This window comes from Drosophila albomicans, chromosome 3, assembly GCF_009650485.2.
Source record: "Drosophila albomicans strain 15112-1751.03 chromosome 3, ASM965048v2, whole genome shotgun sequence".
In the NCBI taxonomy this organism is placed as follows: domain Eukaryota; kingdom Metazoa; phylum Arthropoda; class Insecta; order Diptera; family Drosophilidae; genus Drosophila; species Drosophila albomicans.
This window is the reverse complement of record NC_047629.2, coordinates 52,349,406-52,366,569: the sequence shown is the minus strand read 5'-3', so window position 1 is coordinate 52,366,569 and position 17,164 is coordinate 52,349,406. Positions and strand designations below refer to the sequence as shown.

The 17,164-nt window shown below is 36.3% G+C and overlaps 1 protein-coding gene across 1 annotated transcript; it reads left to right on the top strand.

The window, feature by feature from the left end:
• The first annotated feature begins 1,322 nt into the window (after positions 1 to 1,322).
• On the top strand, positions 1,323 to 5,761 carry LOC117569586 (protein extra-macrochaetae). Its single transcript, XM_034250815.2, has 2 exons — positions 1,323 to 2,330; positions 4,348 to 5,761. Exons 1-2 carry the CDS (start codon positions 1,725 to 1,727, stop codon positions 4,381 to 4,383), a joined length of 642 nt encoding a protein of 213 aa, XP_034106706.1. The 5' UTR covers positions 1,323 to 1,724; the 3' UTR covers positions 4,384 to 5,761.
• Positions 5,762 to 17,164: the final 11,403 nt, after the last annotated feature.

Sequence of the window (17,164 nt, the reverse complement as noted above, 5' to 3'; positions counted from 1 at the left end):
TCGCATAGCCGAGTTGATTTCATTCACAAAATCACAAACACACACAAAGAGAGTGCGAGAGCGCGGGCGCGTTAGTCTTAGGAGAGTGAGCATAGTGCGCATCGCTGAGAGAGCGCAACGCCAGCCGACCAATCAAAGTAAAGCAATGCAAGCTGGGGAAATTCTACACAGCTACGAGTTGAAACTTGCAGTTAGGCATACTCTCCACACAGCTGAGAGTTGTGGTCTGTGAGTGGATGCCAAGTGGATTCTACAATGCTTGGGAGTTGAGAAGCTGAGATTTGAGCATTGTGGAAGCTGGGGAAGTGAAGGCTGCAGTCTACAAAAATGTTGAGAGTTGCAATAAAAGCCACAAGTTGAGAGTTGGCATGCAAGCCACAAGTTGAGAACTGGAATGCAAGCCACAAGCTAAGAGTTGAATTATAAAGCTGCAAGTTGGAAACTATGTTGAACTTGGGGAAGTTATGTTTTCTGTTCAAAACAATTTTAGTTAAATTCAAAATATATTGCGAAAGTGACAATATAATTCAGAATGTTTTTATTATTTTATTTTAGATATTACGAATTAAATTAAATTCACTTCAATTAATTTTTTAAATGGTATATTGTATTAAATGTTCCCCTTCAAATATTTCACCATGCCGACCACAATTCACCAAATCAATTCAGCTGGCACAGCTAATACTCTCCACGATGTCCAGTTCCTTGTGTTCCCCTTAACTCGCCACACAGATTTACCAGTTTACCAACTCTACTCTACACATCGCGTAGATCCTGTTTTGCTTGCTTGCCCCTTAAGTCTACCACAGATTTTGCTCACCCAAACAAAATCTCTACATCAAATATTCAACTACGCTCTCACACTCTCCCGCTTTGTGATAGGCGGAGCCATTTTGTTTGCCTTCGTGTGTCTGCCGTGTGGTTCGTATTTTGAATGCTTCCACTTGAGAGAGGGCTGTAAACAGAGTTGATGAAATGCAATAAAATTTAAAATTAAATAAATCTTCATATGATTAAAAAATATTAATATATTAAATAATTTATATTCACTTATTTATTTAATAAGTAAATCAAACTGATTGCATTCAAACATTTCCCCTCATTTTTGGTGGATGGAACAAGTTTTTGGCCATGGCTTTGTTAGTGGTTGGTTGGTTGACACAGCGAGAGAGTGAGAGAACGCGCGCAAGCAGAGAGCGAGAGTACGAGAGCGTGTGTTCGTTTGTTCGTTCGGGTTTTGCTCGAGCCGAAGTGTTCGAGTCTTTTCATTCGCCAGTTCGTTCGGCTCGCGTATAAAAGGCGACGTCGGCGCGCTCTCCGACTCAAATACAAATTTCTCGTGGTCGTTGAAGGTTGTTGCTAGTGCGCGCTAAAGAAAAGCAAAAGAAAGAAAATAAAAGCAAAAGGCAAAAAATTGAGAAACAAAAATTCAAATTGATTTTGAGCAACACTCAACAATAAACACGCTGGATTAAAGTGTTTTTTTTTGTTGATCAAAGTTAAACAAATACAAGTTCCCAAAAAAACGCAACGACAACTCAAGCAAAAAAAAGTGCGTGTCAAGTGAAAGAAAAGTTCAACAACAACCAAATAAAAAAAAACAACACTTTTTTGTGTTGAACAACAAATTCAAATAGAACATTCCTCGCAAAAGTTAAACGGCAACGACCGTGTAAAAAGCCGCCAAAATTCTACTCAAGGAGCGTAAAGCGATCATTTCGAAAATGAAATCATTGACGGCCGTTTGTCAAACAGCAGGTGGCGCTACCTCCATGCCGGCCATGAATCCAAATGGACGCATTGCGCGTCATCCGCCGCATCGCGGCGACGGCGAAAATGCCGAAATGAAAATGTATCTCTCCAAACTGAAAGATCTGGTGCCGTTTATGCCCAAAAATCGCAAGCTCTCCAAACTCGAGATCATCCAACATGTGATCGATTACATCTGCGATCTGCAAACCGAGCTCGAAACACATCCCGAAATAAATAATTTCGATGCGGCCGCTGCCCTCAGTGGCGTCGCAGCCGCTGCAGCCGCCGGCAGCGTTGATGATGAGGACAGCGAAATGGATGAATTGGATGAGATGGAAATGAATATGGATGGCGATGTGCTTGCCATGCGTTTGGCTGCCGAACAACAGGAGCAGCTGGCGAAAATCTCTAGTCCCGCTGCAGCAGCGACGCGTCTGCCGCTGATCGATCGTCAGAGCCCCAACACAATTCTGCCCGCCGCAGCAGCAGCATCGGCAGCAGCCACCAGCGCAGCACAAACAACAACAACAGCAGCAACAGCGGCGCCAGTTCAACAATCGTCCGAAAGCTTAACGACGGTAAGTTACAAATCTCCACACTCCCAAAAATACCAAAAAAAAAACCAAAAACAAAAGCTCTGCTTCAATTTTGATTTGCTGCATTTGCAATGCAAATCGCGGCGTCGACGTCAAAGTCAAAGCTTTGACGCGACGAAATTACACATGCAAGCGCATTAAGCAAGAGGCGAATTTCCATTGTTGTTGTTGTTTTTGTGACCTCATTTGCTGTCGTGGTCAATTGTTACAGTAAGGACGTCCGTTCTGTCTGTCTGTCTCTTTCTGTCCTGCTGTCTGTCTTGTCAGCATTTACATTTCGCACTTTAAATTATAATTTATTTTACTTGCATGTGTGTTTGCAAAATTTACATTTTTTTTTCATTTCATTGCTTTGCTTTCTTTTTGCGGCACAGCGAACAACAACAATAAATCTGCTGAAATTGTTGAAGCCGCCTTCTCTCGCTCCCTCTCCCTCTCGCTCTTGCACTCGCACAATTTCGTTTTGTTTTTATAGACATTTCACATATTTTGTGCTGTCGTTGTTTCTTTCTTTCTCTCTTGTTGTTGCTACTATACGTAGCTGTTAATTTTTTTTTTCTCGCGGCCTTTTTTCTGCTCTTCCTCCTCCTCCACCGCCGCGTCGACGTTGTCGTCTTCTTCTTCTTCTTTCGCTTTGCTGCTGTCTGTGATGTTTTAAATGAACACCTGCAGATACTTAAATTTATTTCATGTGTGTCTACACACACACACATACATACACAAATATACTTGTACATTCACACGCACATTCGCTTTAAGCTTGACTTTAGCATTTGAAATTGGAGAATCATCATTCGCAGTCGCAGCGCAGCCTCCGTTTCAGTTGTTGTTGTTGCTGTTGTTTTGCTGCTTACTTCATTAGCGCAGTTTTTGGCTGTTGTTTCGTTACGTTTCGTTTTTCTTATAAATGATGTTGGCAAAATATTGTTCAATACTTTTTTAACCAGGAACAGGTTATAACATGTGTGCGGCAAATTTATTAATTCATCTTTGATTAATTGTGCATTTGCAATCGCTCTCTTCTCTTGCTTAAAAAACTTCCCCACATACACACAACGCCACAATTAGTCGTCCATTCTTTTTGTTGCTTGCGGCTCTTGCAAAACATCTGCACTAAGTTTGAGACGCCGACGCCCACGTCTCTGCCGCTGCCTCTGCACGCAGTACGCACACAGCTGCACACAATTGTGTGATGTGTCACCGTGGCCGCAAAACAACAAATTCTTTCCTAAAGGCATATTCACACACTCGCACACACACACGCACACTCATATACACAGAGCAAACCGTAAGAAGAAATGCACGTGTTCAAAATGTTCTCGTTATGTACATAGCTGTTGTTGTTGTCGTTGTTGTTTTTGCTGTTGTTCTCGCTGCCTTCGTTCGCTTTTGCTGTTGCTGTTCTTTTTTTGTACTTTTTCGCGCCGCGCAGCTGTGCGCCAGTCGCCAGTCGGTCGCTTTCTACATTGTGCTTCACCACTCGCCCCCCCTCCGCCACACACACACCGTTCTCCACACACACCGTACATGACAAAGCTCTGCGGTCACTCAACATAACAGACAACGACAGTAAGAGACGCAGCAACAACAACAATAAGTCATTTGATTTTCTTAGTTGCGCAGACTGCTGATGGCGCTCAGTTGGCGCCTCTTCTTTGGCCCTTCTTCTCAGGCGTCGTGGCCCGTCGCCAATCACCACACTTGGCAAGGCAATGAAAATGAAATACAGAAAAACAACAGCGACAACAAAATAGAATATGCGCGCTCGTAAACAAACGAGAGACAACAACTCAACTAAAATAAAACACAGAAAAACAAAAAGGAAAGACGCAAACGCAAAACAACAGCAAATTAATTGATAATTCGTGAGCTGTGTTGTGCAAGTCAGGCACACAAACACACACACGAACACACATTACTAAACTTGAAGCTTTGAATAGAGCTTTATAATTACATGCAATTTTTGACTAATTTCTTCTCTCGCTTTCTCTCATTGCAGCAAAACAGCGGCGAAAAGGACAGCAGGCAATCGTAAAGCAGCTGAATGAATATAAGAAGAAGAAACAGAAATACTAGCTGTAGATGGTGATGATGAATTAGGAGGGGCAAGAACTACAACTAAAACTAAATACACACACATTTAAAAGATACATACACACACACACATATGAATAGTGTAGTACAGTCAACTCTCCACTCAAATAACTCAAACTCGTGTGAAGATCTCCGCAATAAGAAAGCAAAAATCAATTAAAATACTTACAACTTACATGCATACATACAATACATAGGCAAGGTAGCCACGCCCCCACAGTGGGGCACAGTGGGTGCCAAAGCATTTCACACCAATACATTGAAAGAGTTTAGTTCTAAATAAATAACAAGCAAACCTAACTAAGTAGATATAAAAAAAGAAAAACATTGTAAGCACTTAACATTATTATTATTAACTTGTAACTTTAAACGTTTAACAATTAACTAATAGCAGCAGATAACTACGAAGTTAATGAAGATGACGAAGAAGAAGAAGAAAAACAAAACTTGGCAAAGCTTTAAACAATTTAATTTTTCCTTTAAATGAAATGAAAAAAAAATGGAATTTTTTGTTTTCTATATGTTTAGTTTATTTTTTCGGTTTAAACGATGAAAAACATTGTTAATTTTACGTAAATCGAAGATGAAAGAAGAAAATGCAAAGCAGAAAACAGCAATAAAAAAGAAGTAAAACAAAATTCTAACAATTTTTCATTCTCATTTTTTATTTCAATTACAAATTTCCTATTAATTTTAATATAATTACAAAACTAAACTACTAAAATATGAAAGTCGCTTAAACAAATTCTTCCTATTATGATTATTATTATTTAGCCAGCCAGCAAATTGAACAACAATTCATTTAATTTATAATATACATTCATACACATATATTATTTATGCTTAATTTTCTCATACCTCAAGGAACAATTTGTTTATCATATTAGTTGAGCGCAGGTTTTTCACCTCAGCTCCCCCATTCAACTTCCTCTTTTAAAAGTGAAATCAACATGAAAACTTGAATATAATAATAATAATAATACATAATATTAATAAATATATAAATATATGTTCTGTGATCTGTAGCATACTTTGTACAAAGTGTTTTTATAGCGTAATTATGCGTTTTACTTATATTTTATGATTTCGAAAAGAAGAAAATTCTGTAAAATCTTAATTATCATTTGTTTTTTTTTTGTGTTTCCTCCCCCTTTATCAATGATGTAACATATTGATTGAAAAGAATGCAAAAAAAATGAAAAACATGAAAAAGAAAAAAGCAAAAGTATAAAAACAACAACAACAAGAAAACAAATTAAATTTTAGCTCTTACAAAATAAAAATTACATTATATGGAAAAAAATGAAAATTTCATCAAATTGTTTTTGATTTTCATGGGTTGGGTTTTCAGTGATTAAACTACCTGATGTCTGCTCTGTTACCTTAAGGCTCTTACGGTAGCTTGAAAATTATGTGGAAAACCAGCGAACAATGTGGAAAAATCATTTCCCATGTAAACAAGTGCAACGAATTACAACAACAAAGGCGAAGCGGAGAAGAATGATAATGCCGACAGACAAGTTTTCTCACGCATTGTCATTGTCTCCGATGTGGTTGTTGTTTTGTTGTGTTACCTTTGCCCATTAAGGGTTTCCTTCAGGTAGCATTGCGTAGAAGAAGTTGCACGTGTGCAAAATTCTCTTGAGAAAGCGAAAAAAGAAAGAAATCTTTTTCTCGGTTGACAGTTTAGTTTTGGGTTACGAGAAATCGAAATCAGTTTTCGAGTTCGGGGTTGTATTTATGTCTGGGTTTTTACCCCCAGCTGCTGCAGCTGCGTCGACGTCGTCGTCATCGTCGCTTATTAGTGTTAATGATTGCAGCTTACAATGCAATTGACCAATTGCCTTGAGGGGGAAGAGAGAGAGAGAGAGAGAGAACTGCAACTGAGGTCGACTCTCTGACTCTGTGACTGTGACTGGGGCAAGTCGGTGCCAGTCGCCCCATTCAAATGTCAGTTTGGCTGCGCGCAATGCGAATTTCGAATTTAAGCCAATTAGAGGTGCAATTGCTAGACTTGGAGATTTCCTATATTCATTAAATAGTGCTCTGTATGTAATCCTCTAATATTTTAAAGATTAATATGCATTTAATTTAGCATTGGAAAAGTTTCTTAATATTTATATATATTATTTATTTTCTATTTGTAGATGGTCAATCAATATAAATTGCGAATTTACCGATTTTGTGGTTGATTTAGTATTTTGTTAAATGCCATATATTAAATATATTTAATTCCCATCTTATTTTTATTAACTATATATAAAAGAAGTATAATTTTCTATATTAAATTAAATGGAAATCTTTTATAATTTTACGGCATCTTAAGCATTTATTTCAGGCTTATTAGAGATGCTAGACTTGGAGATTTCCTATAAATAGTGCTCTGTGTTTAATCCTCTAATATTTTAAAGATTACTATTCAACATTGGGAAAGTTTTTCTATATGTATTTATAGTTGGTCAATAAAAATAATATGGAAATTTACCGTGTTTCTTAATATTTATATTTTCTATTATTATTTATTTTCTATTTAGTTTGTTCTTGATTTAGTAAATTTCCATATTATGTTTATAAAAGTAGTATAATTTTTCCATATATTGAATTAATAATAATAATAATTTTACGGCACATCTTCCGCATTTATTTCAGGCCAATTAGCGGTGCAATTGCTAGACTTGGAGATTTCCTATATTCATTAAATAGTGAACTGAACACAGTGTGTTATCCATAAATATTTTAAAGATTACTAAGAAACATTGGGAAAGTTTTTCTATATATGGAAATTTACCGAGTTGATTTAGTATTCTATTAAATGTCATTTTAAATTTCCATATTATTTTTATTAATCATACAGCTGTGAACCTTGAAATAGCAGTGCGACAAAACCAAAATAATCAACGGATTTTTTGCATATTCCTTTTCGTTAGTTGATCTCTGGCACATTATATGTGTAAAATGGAACATAGAGATAGGAAACAAGTACAAACTTGGTTAGATTTGTTGAGTTACTCTGTAATTTTTATCACTTTTTGGCTGCACTTTGGAATATCAATTTTCTTCTACGAAAATTGTTTTTAATTTTACGAAAAGTGAGTTAAATTTAGTTTATTATTGTATTATATTTTATATGACAATACACTATAACTATGAAAAAGAATTTCATTTATGAGTAAGGGACCTCACTCCCTCAAGAAAGAGAGGAGTTCATTTCTTGAGCTTAGGAAAGAGAATAAAACGTATAAGAAAATTCTGTGTTGCTTAAAAAATATTCAACCAAATATTATATAAATATAGTACTAAATTAAATAATTAATATGTGAAATGTGATACCGTATTATAATTTCAAGAAAATAAAATCCTATAGATCTTTATAGGTATTCTATATTCTTTTTTGGGGAGAACATTTCAGAATGTGACGTTTGTATAAAAAATTTAATTAACATAAGAGAACTTATTTTTGAAGCTTCGTATATTTTAAGCGCCTTACCAACATATAAATTTATTATACCCCACCAAAACCAATACTACAGGGTATATTTACAGAAACTGTTGTTTCACATGCATTGTTGGGGCTGCCGCAAACAGCAACTGCAACTGCAACAGCAACTGCAACTGCAACCGCCTCAGTGTGGTGCGTTCTGTGGTATGCGCTAATTGTTTTGTGCATTCTGCAACAGTTTGGCGCAGTTGTAAGTTTGTAAGTTGCATGTTGTTGCATGTTTAGGAGCCCAATGGACTTGTCTGGACGCTGTCTTCGTTTTGTGGAATCGATTTTTGGTCTGCTGCAAGTCGCGTTTTGTGGCGTTGTGGCAATTAGCGCGCGCCTAGCTCGATTTTCACCCATTTTGTTGTAATTGTTGTTGTTGTTGTTGCTGGTTTTTGGGTGCGACGTGAAATCAGTGAAACTTGAATTACCATAAAAACTCGTGTAACAGTCAACAGCTGCGACTGCGCAGCTGCGATGCGACTGCGCAGCCGGCGCACATGAAAACATTTTTTGACATAATAATTGTCAAGCTGACATTTTGAACAACGCAGCTGACAGCTGAGCCAGCCGAACGAACCAACGAACGATTTAACGAACGAACGAGTAAACGCACGAACTAGTGCACGAAGTTAGCCGAAGCTGCTGCTGCAGTCCAAAAACACAAAAACAAAAACCGAACCGAAGCGAAGCTTTTAAATGAAAGCTAAGCCGAAGCTGCAGTCGACTTTGTAGGTGCGCATAAAAATTGCATTTAATTGTGATTTTCACACGAAACACAAAGCGCATGAGCAACTGGCGCCAGTTGTGGAAGCGAGAGGGAGAGAGGGAGGGAGGCTGCAATAGTGGGCAGCAATTTGTGCAACTAGCGGTAAAGCGTAACTACTAAACAGCGCGAGACAGCGACAGCACAACAAACACAGCTGCAGCTGAGAGCGTGAGAGAGAGACAGACAGAGAGCTAGAAGGGGGAGAGAAGCTGCTTGCTTGGTGGTGGCTTTTGGGAAACACCTGCAAACAACGCAAACGCACCTGTTTCGCTAAGCAGCAACAGCAAAAAAAAAAAAAACGAAAACAAAGTCAGACACCAACGCCAGCAACAACAACAACAACAGCAACGCGGACACGGCTCGCTAACTTTCGTGGGTTACAACAGCAAAGAGCGGAGTGAGAGGAAGAGTAGAGTGAGAAGAGGGGGAAGTGGGGGAATAGACACTGCATGACTTTGGGTAATTGAAGCAGCCGCAGCGAGTTTTGACTTTCTTGACTGCGAATTAGGAAATCGAAACCGAAGCAGTTGCCAAGCAGTGTTGTAAAAAGAGGGCAGCTGAGTAGTGTTGACTAAGGAGGGGAGGAGAGGGGAGGAGAGGGGAGGGGAGGAAGGCATTTGGATGCCAGGTGAAACCACACGACATGTGCAACGTTGTTTTTTTGTAGTTTGACGGGGGAGTCGAGTGGCAAGTGGCAAGTGGCAAGTGGCAAGTGGGTTGTGTTGCAGCGTTTGGTCAGGTGCAAGTGCACATGTTGCACATGTTGCGAATCGGAAGCGCCACTCGCTGTGGCAACACCACGGACTCCAAAGTTGCCCCACAAAACAGCTGGCGGAAGTCTGGCCCAAAACCGTTTTACCGACTCTAGCAGCTGTCACTCAATCGGCCAAAAGGCGCCGCCATATGGCAACTTGCAGCATGCAACGTGCAACTGGCAAATGGCCAGCGCATTGATTTCAGCTGCGTCACCTCCTTTTGTGGGCCAACTGCAAAAAAACACGGGCTTTTGTGTGTGACTTGCCGCATGTTTGTCTAATGACAGCAGCCCTACCTGCCACACTCCCCCTTGCCCCTTGCCCCATGTTACTTGCCCCCCTTTGCACTGTGCTAACAATGACAACGACAATTGCCGAGGTGCGGCTGACATTTGATCGAAAGGCAGCGCGCTGCTGCGGAAGCTCAAAAACTCATACCACATGCCACATGTTGCTGCAGTTGCAGTTGCAGTTGCCAAAAGGCGCTGATTGAAATCGCCAAATGGCAACAACAACAAAAGCGATGACGATGTCGACGGCTCCTGCCTGCCAGCACTTAAGATACGAGAGTACAAAATGAAAATGAAAATGAAAATTGCATTCCGATAAAGTTTACACAGTTGCAGTTGCAGTTGCAAGTTCCCGTTTCATGCCCCATTGAGTGTGCCACGTGTGTGTTTCTTGCCTCTTGCCTTTTGTTTGCATATGGCTAAGTTCATGCTTGCAACTACTTCTAATCTCAATGGCTGCATAAACTTGTTACAAAAGTGATCTACAAAATGTCTCTAACAAATGTTATAATTGGGATTTAATTTATTTTTCAAACTTGTAGAAATATATTGGTATATTAATTTGGATTAATTCATCATTAAACTTAAGGAATTAAGAAAGCACACAAAATTAAATTGGAATTTAATTTATTTTTCAAAATTGTAAAAAAAATATTGTTATATTATTTTTGATTAATTCACCTTCATTCCTGGGCTAAGAAATATGAAAGAACTTAAGGAATTAAGAAAGCACAAAAAATTCAATTTTAATTTCATTATTTTTGAAATTTGTAGAAAATATTGCTATATTATTTTTGATTAATTCACTTTGATTCCTGGGATTAAAAATATGGAAAATCTTAATTAAGAGAACTTGAAAAGTTAAATTGCGATTTCATTTATTTTTGAAATATGTAGAAATTATTTTTGTTTAATTCACTTTGTTGTTGTTGACTGAAAAGTATAAATAACCTTACGGAAAACTTGAAAATAAAAAATTAAATAAAAATAAAGTAAGTTCAATTGGTTTAATAAACTTTTTTTTATGTTTTTACTATATTTTGAGTGTTGAATGTGAGATCTTTTATATCTTTAGGGAATGAAAGATGGATTATGAACCTCATGAAATGAATTTTCGATTTTAATTATAATATATTTGTATTTTTAATGATGTATAATATTTTATAAGAATATTCATTTAACAAGCTGTTGACTTTCTATAATAAACTTTCTTGGATAAAATAATATGATACAATTCTCATGATAAATAAAAGAGGGAAAACTTAAGGATATTTAATAAATATAATATATTATATAAATTTCATGAAATGACTACATACAAAAAACCAAATCATTTCTAATTGTAATTTTTTATATATTTAAAATATAAAATCAATAAATAAATATTTCATTGACAATCTCTACAAAGATAATACAAAAATAAAATAATAATATAATAATAATGACCAACATGAAATAAGATTTTTAGGATATCTTATTTCATGTTGCTTTTATTTAAGATCGAAAAAATCTTACATCAAGTGTTTTATGCTACTTTTCGATCTAACATAGATATCCTAAAAACCTTAATCTAGATTTTTCTCATTCTGTGTGAATTTTCTAATATATATTTTTATCGGTTTGCGAACAGAACTTAAATTAACTAGCAATACTACAAATTTCTCACTAAATTCTATTGAAAATGCAACAGGTTTTCTTAGAAATTCATAATAACATAGTTTTAATAATAATTGAATAATAAAATTCTTTGGAAACAGTAGTAAAATGTTGTTTCTACCATTTTAAAAAACTAGAAAAGTAATTACAAAAAAATAGAACAATACTTTAACTGAATCAATGAATGAAATTAAATCGATGCAAATCTCAGAGTTGTAGGCTCGATAAAGCACATGTGACTAGAGCGATAAACTGAATTGATTTGTTGATCTTATTAATAAAGATAAATACAAATCGATTAGAATGCAGCACTTGCAGTTACAGCAAAACAAAAAAAAGAAGAAAAAAAATGGCTGTCGACGTAAAATGGCGAGTGTCAAAGTGGAAATGAAATAGAATTATACATAATTCTTATCGGCGACGGCAATGGGCAATTGGCAATTGAATTGTTTTGGCCAGAGGCTGTGACTAATGCGCCACCAAAGTTGCCATGATTGATATGAAAAATGCAACGAGCTCAGCTGCTGCAGACACGCAAAACAAAAGCAGCACCAGCAGCTGTGGCTGTGGCTGCTGTGGCTGCAACATGGGGCAAAGCCAAAGCGACGTTGATAAATGCCATCCCACGCCTAGGCCAGGCTTAGAGTTGGCTTAGTGCTTGGCCAGGCCAACAAAGCTTGGACTCTTGTTGGCCATTTGCTGCTGCTGCTGCTGTGTCTCTGTTTTCATTCATTTTCATTTTCATTGCTGTTTTTATTCACGCTAAAAGGGTATTATAAGTTGGTGGCTAACAGGTAGAAGGAGGCATATCCGAACCTTTATATTCTTGATCAGCGTCAACACCCGAGATGATCTAGCCATGTCCGTCTGTCTGTCTGTCCATCTGTGCGTATGGACACCTATTTCTCAGAGACTATAAGAGATAGAGCTATAAGATCTTTTCAACAGCATTTGTTGTGTTTACACGCAGATGAAGTTTGTTTCAAATTTTTGCCACGCTCACTTCCGCCCCCGCAAATCCACATAAATCGAGTAACAAGCATAATTTTAAAGAGTTGAATTTTGGTATATACAATAATAACTATAGTCTTTGTGATTCCTGAAAATTTGGGATTAGATAAAAATTGTCGAAGTTTTTAAAGAAATACTTTTGTAGTTGCTTTGACTGACAATCTAGTATATTTAGCAGTATATGGTATATCGATATACCAAATATTGGGGTATATTTTTAGTACTTTTGTGGTATATTATTTTAGCATACTTTAAGAAAAATACTGTAATATTTTGTCTGACAATTTGGTATATTTCGCATATAGTATATTTTTAATGTGACACTATATTGAGATACCAAATATACAATTTGGTATATTTTTAGAATTTTTGTGCAATATTTTAAGAAAAATACCGCAACAGTTTGACTGATAATCTGGTATATTATGCAGTATATGGTATATTTTAAATATGACACTATATAGATATACTGAATATACAATTTGGTATATTTTTAGTAATTGTGGTATAGTATTTCGGTATATTTTAAGAAAAAATACCGCAATATTTTGACTGGTATATGGTATATTTTGCACAATATAGTATATATTGTATATATCAACAGAGCAAAATACCAACTGTACAATTCGATATATTTTTAGTATTCTTGTAGGATATCATATAAGTATATTTTAAGAAAAAATGCCGGAATATATAGCTTTTATTCAAAATGGTTAGCGGGTATCTCACAGTCGAGCACACTCGTCTGTAGCTTTCTTACTTGTGTTTTTTTTTTTTGCCGCGCTAATTGATTCATTGATCTTGGCGATAGAGCCGCTTAGAGACCCCCCAAACAAGAGTCGTTAAATAATTCTTGCCGCAGTCATTTGCACGCTTGTCTTCCCCTTCAACTCTTGCCCCCTCTCTCTCTCTCTCTATCACAGTTGTTCATGTCCAGCTTTGGCCGTCAATTGCGCACAAAGACATTATTAGCCGTCTAGGAATTCAATTCCATTTCCATTGTGCCGCTGTTTTATATATTTTTTGGGGGCTTGGTCTTGCAACTCGTGTTGCTGCAACTTGTGTTGTTGCAGTTTGCAATTTGTTAAATTGACAAAAACTGTGCGATAAACTTGGCGCGTTATTAAATTCAATAAATTTCAGCTGTGCAACATTTTGTTTTTTCATTTTTTTCGATTTTTTCGTATTTTTCGCTTATCTTGACTTGCGATCAGCAAATACAAATTCTATTTAAGATACCGTAAAAAAATCGAAAATAAAATAAAAAAAAAGAACGCGCGCAGCTTTGATCGATAACTGAGCCAAGTTAATTGCCTGCCCCGTTTGTCTTGCCACAACGAGGAGGATGCACAAAGAGGCCGCCGACGTCTTCGACTTCCGTCGCACATTTGTCATTGAGAGTTGCCCAAAAATGGCCAAGTTGACAGTTGGCGACGTTCAACTCGCTTATAATTTATGGGCAGCGCTTTGATTTAGGTTGCCTCAACTCGAACTCGAACTTGGGTTAACTTATGAGCTGACTGCTCAAATGGACAGCTGATGAATGCACTTGCAACTTGCCACACACTCTCTTGCTTTTCGCCTCTGACTCTGCCACTGACTCTGCCTCTGCCTAGAGCTGCCTAATTATTTTATATGGCTGCCAAATGCAACCGGCAAGCGGCAGCATTGTGTGGCATCGCTTTCAGGGTGCGCCGCCTCTGTTGATATGAAAATTTGTTTGCCATAAATATTATTTTTCACGCGCCGCCGCGACAGTAGCTTTGCCGCCTGCTGCATGCCGCCTGTTTTGCAGATGCCGCCAACGCTATTCGGCAAGATCGTCATCGCCTTGTCACCTCCTCCTCGCTGCTTGCAACAGCAGCCAGTCGTTTTTTTTGTGGTGGCTGCAACATTGTCGTCGCACGCCCGCAACTGTCGATTTTCCATTTTGCATTTTGCATTTTCAATTTTCCATTTGCGTTTTTAATACCCGGTAGTCATAAGGTAAAAGGGTATTATAACTTTGTGAAAGAAATATATATTACTCTTTAAGTATTTTTGTATATTTTGTACTTTGTAGTATATTTTCAATGTAGCACAATAACAATAAGCCAAATATACCATTCGGTATATTTTGGATGCGTCTAAGTTTGTTTGTTTGCAATATTTTGTACTTTATGGTATATTTTGAATGTAGTACAAAATCAACATACCATACAAAGCGTTGGTATATTTTGTACTTTTTGGTATATATTGAATTTAATACTATATATATACTAAATATAGCCGTCGGTATATATTGGACGCAGATTTAGTTTTTTCGGTATATTTTGTACTTCATGGTATATTTTTTGAATGTAGTAGATTATTGATTGTTTGATTGGTATATTTTGAACTGTACGGTATATTTTGAAAGTAGTACAATATAAATATATTTTGGGCGCAGATTGTTTATTTGGTATATTTTAAACTGTATGGTATATTTCGAATCTAATACACTCTCGATATACCAAAAATAACCCTCAGTATAATTTGGGCAAGGATCAAGATTGTTTGTTTGTTTGTTTGGTGTATTTTATACTCTATGGTATTTTTAGTATATTTTAATATTTTCTCTGTACAATTTCGGTATATTTTTATAATATGTTTTATATAAAATGCGTAGCGGGTATTTTGCAGTCGAACACACTCGACTCCAGCTTTCTTACTTGTTTTTTCTTTGCCGAATTTTTTGTCAATCATACTTTGGCCATAATTTATGAAATGCTTTGTGCAATTTATTGCACATATATTTTTTTTTTTGGCTGGCGCCGTAATGAAGCTGACTTTTATTTAGCATATTTTGACCAATTAAGTGGCTGCCACCAAGTTTGCAATTACACCTCATTGATTTATGCCCCCCATGAGGACATAAACCAAACACATTATTGCCTCAGGCTCGGCTCAGGGAAAAGGATTTTCCACTTTAGCGACAGCTTTTCAGACAGTTATTGCGCATATTTTAGATGCAGTTATTACAATTCATGAGCCAAGTTAACTCAGAAATATGAGCTTGAGATGGACTTTAAAGAAAAGATATTTTTTTTTTAAATTTTTTAACAAAAATTAACACACAAAAAGAATTTTAAAATGTACTGAAGATTGTATTTGGTATATCGATATACTGTTACAAAATATACCAGATTGACAACCAAAGCAATATATACAAAAAAATATACCGAAAACTGTATTTGGTATATCGACATACTACTACAATATTTACCAGACTGTCAACCAATGCAACTAAAAAACGAGTGTAATTTTATTTGCATTGTATGGTCTTGATCAAATAATAATATAATAATTATATATATTAAGTATTTCGATATTATATCACAAAATATACCAGATTACCAACCAAAGCAGCTAAAAAATAACTTTAATTTTATTTGATTTCTGGGTGTTAAAACAAATAATAATATACCTGAAAAATGCAAAAATATACCAAAAGTTATATTTGGTATAGCAATATGTTGTTTCAAAATATACCAGACTGACAACCAAAGCAACTAAAAAACTAGTGTAATTTGTGTGTGTTTGATCAAAAACTAGTATACCCAAAAAATACAAAAATATACCGAAAGTTATGTTTGGTATATCGATATGCTAATACAAAATATACCAGATGGTCAACCAAAGCAGCTAAAAATTATTTCTTTAAAAGCTTTACAATTTTTATATGATCATAGCAAATAAGAAAAATAAAAAATAAATAAAACCTTCAAATTTTATTGCAATTCATCAATTATACGAAATTGTAATATGTTTTTAAAATTTATTCAAAACTGACACCATAAAAGTTAAAAACAAAAAATGTTTAACACAAATAAATGGAAAATAAAGAAAACGAAAATTTAGCAAACTCGTACTTTAAAAAGTATTGAAATCTAAGAAAGTGCAGCAAAGAAATTAAATGAATTTTTAAATCATGATTAGTCAGTAAATGATTTACGTTGCGATATTATCAAATTAGAGGCGTCATTTGAAAGCAACTTGGCAAGAATTGCTTTGCTTTAACACATTGATAACAGCAATTAATTAATAAAGTATACGACTAGTGGGATTGAGTTTATTGCAGATCGCTCTAATCTGTGCAATCTGGGCATTCGCTGTTTTGCTTTCAGTGTTTTTATGCGTTTTGTTAATCAGACTGTCAGCTGTCTAATTAGGGCAATGCTATCGCAGCATCCATTTGACCAAACAACAACAAGTCGAGTCGGCAAAAGACAAAAAAGCCCTCAATTTGAGGCAAGTTCGTGTTGCGTTGCAGACAGTCGCTGATCGCATCGCGCTTCATAATCGCTTGGCAAAAATCTCATTAACGCCAAAGTCGAAGTCGAAGAGGAAGATGCTGTGGAGTCTTTTCTCAAGTGGGCCAATTAATAAAGAAGCGTGAAATTGAATTTCTTTACTCTTATGCGCAAATTTCACACCCCAGAAGTGCTTTTTGCTTTTGCTTTGCCCCAAAGCCACAATTTCCAGCTGATCTACAAAGTAACAAGAACAAAAATGGAAAATAAAAAGAGTGAGATTAAGATAGTGGCAAAAGGAGAAGCTTTAGGTGGGGTTCTGTTTGTGCCACAGAATGCAACACAAACTGCGAAAAGTAACACAGACGATGCCCCAAAATGCAGGTGTGGTTGCTCAGTTCTCTCATGTGTTGCTGTGGTGTGCTTTGCTGTGGTTGCTCGGCTATTAAAACTCAATCTGAAATTCAAATCGTAATATAATGTGCC

Bases quoted from the DNA above. Each gene is read 5' to 3' on its own strand.
- LOC117569586 (XM_034250815.2), top strand. From the start codon at position 1,725: ATGAAATCATTGACGGCCGTTTGTCAAACAGCAGGTGGCGCTACCTCC. The intron at 2,331-4,347 runs GTAAGTTACAAA...CTCTCATTGCAG, and splicing joins CGTCCGAAAGCTTAACGACG to CAAAACAGCGGCGAAAAGGA.